The 8422-nt window shown below is 37.2% G+C and overlaps 1 protein-coding gene across 1 annotated transcript in view; it reads right to left on the reverse strand.

Moving 5' to 3' along the window:
* Positions 1-6893: 6893 nt before the first annotated feature.
* LOC110456383 (cornifelin homolog B-like) overlaps positions 6894-8422 on the reverse strand; it is a 13778-nt gene continuing 12249 nt past the window's right edge. Inside the window, exon 4 of the mRNA XM_021507082.1 lies at positions 6894-8072. Within this exon, the coding sequence (XP_021362757.1) occupies positions 7977-8072 (96 nt within the window). The 3' untranslated portion in view covers positions 6894-7976. The remainder of the gene's footprint in view (positions 8073-8422) is intronic.

The following is an 8422-nucleotide window of genomic DNA, read 5'->3' on the forward strand; positions in this document are numbered from 1 at the left end:
TTTGGCATAGGGAAGGAGTAAAAGAAGTATGTCAGTGACAAATATACATACATAATTACTGGTGGGAGACTATGGATTAATTTGCAATGCTTTGCCTTAGTTAGCCTTTAGATTACAGTTCTGGTTTATATAGGAGCGGAGGTTTTAGTTAATCTTTGACTTACAGTTCTAGTTATTATTTTTGTAGGCTTTTGACCTTTCATTAAACAAAATATGAAGGGATATTACACTATTTTATATCGTTAACTCTAAACAAATAAAGCAAGGAAAGATACCCTTGTCTGACTCCCCATACAAAATGTTTATTTCGGCACATTTGGTTTTTGTGACCTTGAACAAAGGTCACAAAATTCATAAAAATTAACAACACTTAAACTCATTTACATGAACAACCTTCTTACCAAATATCAACACCCAGTGACCTTTAGTCATGAAGAAACACAGGTTAAAAGAAATGTGGAAAGAAAGCTATGCTTTTCTTTTTTTTTAATCAAAAGTCGTATACGACAAATTTACCGGTTTTCATTTTTTTTGAAATTCCTGATGTTGAAAGATATTATTGGTAGCCAACTTTTTAACAAATAAGAAAAATACACTAGTTTTAGAACTATATGAATTAACGTGTCAAAAATGGAAAATTTCTCACATTTTTCTGATTAATTCTTAAATAAAAAGAACATTTTTTTATTGAAATAGTGTAATATTCGGTATCAAAATAACAGTTGAAATACGTTGCACACGTTGATGATATAATTTTATAGTAATTGTGCCATTTAAATGCTCTAGGAGGAATTGTATTACTGCACCTTTAACACCCACACAGGTGTAAGTCAAGGAGGTCCCATTTATTATCAAATGAATTCTGAAACTAACTGTTCCTGATTTAAGCTTCCTATACCCATACCTTTTTAAATGTATCTTGTTTTGGAATTCCAGGTGGGGGCCGACGCTAATGTTAAATCTCCATAGGCGTTGACCCTACTTGTAATGAATTATTCACCGATAAATAGCCCACTGATTTATAGTAAAGCAAGACGTTTATTGACACGGTTTTTAACTTGTCTTTGACGTCGATAGGAACACTGACATCTATTGACGCCGTCTGTTGTACATATTCAAATTCAACTCTCAGAAAGGAGTTGCCTTTACAAAGTGAAAGAATTTTTATTCTGAAGAATAGAAAAAAATGGATACCTTTGAATAGACTTCTGAAAAAGATATGCATTATTGGATATTTTTAGATTTACTGTTTAATGTTTAAGAGGCCTAAACATAAGTGCAATAGATTTATGGTTCATTATGTCAATGATTTCTTTAATGAATGTATACTAAAACTACCCCAGTAGCTTAATCATGACAAACTTCTGTATTAATGATGTTAAAATAGCAATGTATTCCGGTATGTTAATTGGTTTATTAGTCCAGTTATCTCCTTTAGAGTTTTGATTAGATCATGTCCAGGACCATAGATGACAAGCATTCATTCTTATTGATGTCTGCTTCAATATGATGTTTTTTTTAATTTTAATACCCTCAGTATAAGGGTTAAATTTTATTGCTGAACTTTAAATTTACACACACAAAGCATATCGACTAATTGGGTCACCTTGCCTAACACCACAATGTACATAAAAAACTTCGAGCAATGTCCATTGTATAGAACACAACATGAATTATTGTTATAGAGAGTTCTTATCCATCTCAAAACCGAAGGACTGAAACCATAGAAGGAAAATGATTCAAAAATTAAATTAAATTCTAAAGAGTCGAAAGCTTTTTCAAAATCTACTAACAAAGCAAACTAAACCAGGATGTTCCCCCCCCCCTCCCAGTATTTTCTAACATATCATAATTTAGCCAAGTGCATTCAATATGTGCATCACTTATACGATTGAATAGAACTGACTTAATTTTGTTTTTTACACATAATTTTTAATATAATTTATCATACCTTTAATAAATTGGTCCCCGTATCCCATTGAGACATGAAGTCAATGATATCAATGAAGCAACTTGATATCTGTTGACTTCTAATAAAAAGCCAAATATTTAAGACGGCCATGTTAAGACTCTACAAATCCATAGGGATTTAGAAAATGTCCTGTCAATGTTAGCCTGTAGATCAGAGCGTGGCTCTGACCAGGCTTAAGATATGAGGGCATACTGGTATTAATACCAGATGCCTCTAATAGTGGCACGATATCTCTAAATCCACGATCAACGACTACTTTGTCTTCTTGTTCCAATCATGTGAGCTTTGGTAATGCTTGCATCATTTTGGCTTCCAGAGAATGGTTCTACTGTGTCCAAAATGAAGCCATCAGGTAGAGCTTTATGCTATGAATCTAAGATAATTACGGTTTTTTCTGCCCACAGTAAGCCATTCTTCTTTTTGTGTTTTGTGACCTAACATGCACTGAAACGTTTATTGTTGGCTTGCAACGAATTGCATTACCTATTACCTTTAATTAGGTGCATTGCTTGGTGGTGGACGCCAGGGAGGTGTCACTGGCCCTCACAATTTTGGGTGCACAAGGGTCTTTGTCGTGCGAAAAGAATACTTTCTGTCACTTTTTGTTTTGGACTGAATTTTGCATAAATATTTGAAATAACACCCCTACTGCATACAATGAAAATGTTTGGTATACAGGAATAATAAGAATGAAAAATCCTGTATTTTACATTAATCTTTTCACAAAATTTTCGATTATCCTCACATTCTGGATGATAAATATATCTTTTCAGCATCACCTGAAAGAAAAAAAATCTTTCCCAAGTACAATGATGCAAAAATTATGATTTATTCCCAGAAAAATGACAATATTCCATTTTGTGACCCTCATGCTGTAATTAGATTAATTAATCATCTAAATAATAAGTAGACTTATTCGAAGTAATTACTCAAGTTGTATAAGGTTTTTTTAGTTTTTTTTACAGCAGCATGAATCGCATAGGCTAGCACTTCTGAAACAAACGTTATGAAAGGACAGGCACCTATGTGATTTTTACAAAGCTGGAAATAGTCCCTTTATGAGATAAAATAAGTTTTACTGTAAGCTCGTAGGAGTACATACTAGTATTAGACCATAAAGGACATCCTCTAAATTTCACGTGTTGCTCTCTCGTACCTTCTCTGCCTGATATTTCGAGGACGCCAAATGACTGTTGGAACAGATCGAGACATCATATTTCCAAACACAGGATGTTACCCATGTGTAATATAATTAACTTTAACTTGGGAAATATAAGTAGCCAAGTTTCCCATATAAATTCCATATATGAATACTTATCAATAGTATTATTGATCTGATGTCATTATATTTTATGTTTTCGCCTCGCATTTGCAAACTTGGAGAAAGTCTTTTCACAACCCAAATTATTTGATACATCATCTGTCTACTGACAATAAAACTTTCAAAAGGAATTCACGAATTCTTACTTAAAAGTGTCCTTCTTTGTTTACATTCTGTATAGCTATAGTGAATATACCATGTTTAATTCCATTTAAGTGACCAATAAAATCCCGATCAAGCAACGCCACCGACGTATCCCGCCAGCCGTGTACGCTGAGGTTAGGGATCATCTACGGAACTTGGTTGACGGAGGGATCATCAGGAAGTGTCACAGCTCAGGAGAATGCCTTGAGGAGCTCAACAGATGTCTTTCCACACTTCCTGTTCTCGGTTATGCAGATCATCAGCTTCTGTTTGAGTTACACACAGATGCAAGTTGCCAAGGATTAGGAGCGATACTCTACAAACGTCAACACGGCCATCTTCGGGTGATTGGCTATGGCAGCCGTGGACTCACAAAGACAAAACAGAATTAGCCCGCCCACAAATTAGAATTCTTGGCGCTCAAATGGGCTGTGTCGGAGAAATGTCATGACGATCCGTATTGATTGGTGAAATATATACTGTATTTACAGATAATTATCCATTAAAATATGTGCTCACCTCGCCGAAACTAGACGCAACAGGACATATGTGGATTGTGGCGCTCGCAGCGTACAACTTCGACATTCTGTATCATCCTGGGAAGGTGAATGTGCAGGCGGACGCGTTATCATGACTGCCCCGTTCCAGTACGGATATCGAGCATATTGGGATTGACTTTGTGAAGGCTATGTGTCGTAGCTCGTAGCGATAACCTTTGTGGAAATGGTAAGTACGTTGGCCACAGTGTTGGATGTGCTAAACCGTGGAAAAGCTTTTCATGGTTTGTCAACACTGGACGATAGGCAGGCACATAGGAAGGATTCCTTACTCAAGTATTGAATTGAGCAGCTCAGCCCTTAGAACTAGTGTGTATGGATGTTCTGTCCAAGGGAGGCTGTTCATACATAATAGTTGTGACGGGTAGCTTTACGAAGCATTCCCTAGCCATCCCTACTCGCAACATGGAGGCTAAATCAACAGCAGATGCGTTTTCCAGAACTTTGTCAATCATTATGGAATTCCACAGTGGATACATTCCGATCAAGGAGCAAATATTGAGGAACGAATCATTGTGCATTTGTGCAAGGATCTCGGGGGGTTAATTCGCGAACAACACCGTACCACCCGATGGGAAACGGCAAATGCGAAAGATTCAATCGCACCCTGCTAGGAATTCTGCGAACCCTGGATCAAGATCAGAAAGCAGACTGGAAAATTCACATTAGAGAAATAGTGCACCCGTCATGAGAGCACCGGTTACTCCCCATGTTTGGGAGGGAGCTCAAACTCCCACTTGATTTGGCGTTCGGCATAAGAAGCTCCGATGCAAATCAGACGCTCCCCACTAACGTAAGCACCATGATGAAGAGGTTCATGGAATCGTACCGGTTAGCGACGGAATCCACCAGATTAAACAGTCGGAGACGGAAAACACACTGTGACTGTCGTGCTAGAAGAAGTGCTGTTCTACAAATTGGGAACAAGGTGCTGGTGCGTGTGTTAGCCTTCAGCGAAGGAAAGCATACGATTGCCGATATGTGGGAAGAGATACCCTATCGTGTCATCAGTCAACCCAACAACAACCTTCCGTTGTACACTGTACAGCCGGAGGAAGGACCCATAAGGTGTAAGACCTTGCACCGTAACCACCTACTCCCCATCGGTTGCTTGGAGGAAGCTGACACGGAGACGAAGAATGAAAACAACATCACTACTGTGCGGCCGAGACGAATTACTGTACAATACAAGCCCACAGGCCATGATACTAGAAGTGAAGAATCCGACGAGGAATTCATTATTGTGCCTGATGTAGGACACTCACTCATTGGATGACCTCACAGGAATTCGCCTTTAGGCAACAGGTCACGGAAACAGACTGGCGAGCGGACTTCCTGAATTCACTTTCCACTCAGGGAGTGTTCATGGACATGCCAGAGTCAGTCGTCATGGCTTCACATCAGGTGAGAGCATCTAGTGTTGGTATGTAAATGACGATGTAAATGTAAATTTAAAAAAAAGTACATACTAATGTTCAGTGATAAACGAAAAATATTAAGATCTATATATCACTAAAAAGGTTCATTTAGCAGGAATGTAAGGTATATATGTGCAAGATTCATCAAGTCACTGCTATGTAAACACGATGTTCTTACCCAGAGAGCTTCGCTGGCAGCTTGGTGAATGATGACGTTAGTGATGTGGGAGTTACTTCCCCTTTTTAACCACAGTGGTGCATAAGGGCCCCTGTTTTCTACAAGGGGAAGTAACTCCCACATCACCAACGTCACGAGTGACCAAGCTGGCAGAATGACAGCGAAACTGCCTTTTTCATCGTTTTACACAGCAGTGACTCGATGAATATGGCACAGATAAATACATAGTAACTAAGCGACATATTGTATCAGAAGCAAATGACAGGACGCGATCCTTTCAGTATGGGTTGTGTATGTGGCTGGCACCTATTTAGTGCTTAGCCAATGCCATTAAGAGTAGGTTTAGACTCTCCTTTTCATTCCTCTTCTGTATTTCATTTACTCTTCATACGCCCGTGTCTCCTTGTGTGAGTAACGCGTTTTACCTGTGTTGTCCTGTTCACGTGCATCACCTGTGTACCTGTCGTGTTTGTCACGTGGTGTCCTATTCATGTGCTAGAGAGCTGGGGTCGGGAACTGTTTTTCGGCCTCTCTGACCAAATACATTGATGGAGTAAGACGTATATTTATATATATACATGCTGTATTTGCTAAGCGGGCCCTCTGATATAATAAGCTGTAGGATAAGTGGCACTTTGAAGTGAGGAAGTATTGTTTGTATGTAGGTTTCCATATGATATATTATGTACAATTTATAATTAAGACAATTGTAAAAAAATGATATCGTTTAACAGCATGTGGCGTTGGAGACTCAATGTCAGTCGCTAGGTTCACCCTGTCCAGAAAACGTATATAGTCCTGTCTTAGTAGTATAACTGCTAAATAACTGGTAGCTTTTCCAATTTCGTATTTTCTCTAAAATCAATTAAATACTATCAGTAAATTGAGTGACTATTATATTTAATGAATATTAACTTTGCGTGTGCATGTACGTGCGAGTGTGTATTCATTGTCTGTAGATTTGCGTTTGTCAGGGAATTTGCCCCGTAATAAACAACAGAACAGAACCCTAAGACATTGTTGAGAGGTATATTAATTGCTCTAACATTGGAACCGATTACAGCAATGACAAATAATTCCCCATAATACGTCCGAATAGATGACAATTTTTTACACAAGAAGTAACACACTCAGATATACTACTCTTAGTGAATTTCATGTTTCAAAACTAATTAGTTTCTTCTTAAAATGCATGACGTAGGTTTCAAAAACATAAATAAGTGAATTGAATACATATTTTTTTCAACTTAGATGATAGATTTTCTATATATAACAAATAAAAATTAAAATACAGCTGTTGTATTTAAAATACATTTTATTAGGATTTTTTTGATTGGATGAATAACTTTTTATATATAATAAAACCGGTACATTACTTTGTACCCTCTATCTATTAAGAGAAGCATACATGAAAAGTAATATACTTGGTCGAAACTTAATAAGGAACACTTCTACTAAGTTAGAAGTCAATCGGTGTAGCCTTTCTTCAGAAGAAGTAATACAATCTCAGTCAATGAGAGGTCAGGGTGACCATCTTGAATGTTCTGATCGGCACAAAAAAGTAAAAACACTTGTTCGGAACTTTATAAGGAAATTTTGTACAAATAAAGAAGTGAGCTGCGTCAGACGATCTTGAGAAGTTGACAATTTCTCGTCTCAGCAAATCAGAGGCCAGGATCGGCCATCTTGGATTCTCCGATTGGCAGTAACTCTGCCAGTGACTGTCTGATCGAGGTCATTTGTGAATTTGTTTAAGATCTTATTTATATAAAGCGGCATAGCAAAATTCATCGAAACTCATTCCCATTTACTCCACTTATTGTGTTCACAAGCTCAAGTCCCATTGGCTCTATAATAGTAATTAAAATTTCAAAGTCCAATAACTCTGCCAGTTACTGTATGAAAGGCTCAATTTTGAACACGTCAGAGATCTTATTGAGTTAAAGCGGCATAGTAAAGTTCATCTAAATCCATTCACATTTACTCAAGTTAGTGTGCTCACAAACTCAAGTCCCATTACATCTCCAATAGTAATTAAAATTTGCAAGTCCCATGACACTGCCAATTATTGTCTTTTGAACCCGCCCGAGATCTTATTAATATAAAGCAGCATATCAAATTTATTGAAATCCATTCACTTTTACAAAAGCTATCGTGTTCACAAGATAAACGTTAACGCACGACGCACGACGACAGACGAAGACGGATGGCAATAGGTCACCATGACCAGGTGACCTAAAAATATAGCCATGTAACCAAGCTTATCAGCATAAAAACAGCTTGGACAATAGCATTGCTAGTGAGGGGGAAATATAGTATTTATCTATTCAAATATATACAAAATTCAAAGCATAATGACAAGACGTCTTCATCTGTATCACGGTATTCAAAGAATTCCCATAATGTCGAGCTCTCGAGACATCTGGCACACAGCGCAGGGTGCACAGTATTGCAGGATAAAAGCGTCATTCATGATTGAACCCTTAAAAGGAAAAACAGAAATACCATGTGTATATGACAGAGACATACAACGAAACAGTTTTTGTACAAATAGAAACATACAATGTATATTCTTATGACAGAGACATACAATGTATATTCTTATGACAGATACAAACAATGTATATTCTTATGACAGATACATACAATGTATATTCTTATGACAGATACATACAATGTATATTCTTATGACAGAGACATACAATGTATTAATTCCATAGCAAACACACATACAATGTATCAGTTTCTATACAAACAGACACACAATGTTAACCGAGATATACAATGTATCAGTTTCTATACAAACAGACACACAATGTAAACCGAGATATA

The sequence above is a fragment of the Mizuhopecten yessoensis genome, unplaced genomic scaffold (genome assembly GCF_002113885.1).
Source record: "Mizuhopecten yessoensis strain PY_sf001 unplaced genomic scaffold, ASM211388v2 scaffold8745, whole genome shotgun sequence".
NCBI lineage: Eukaryota > Metazoa > Mollusca > Bivalvia > Pectinida > Pectinidae > Mizuhopecten > Mizuhopecten yessoensis.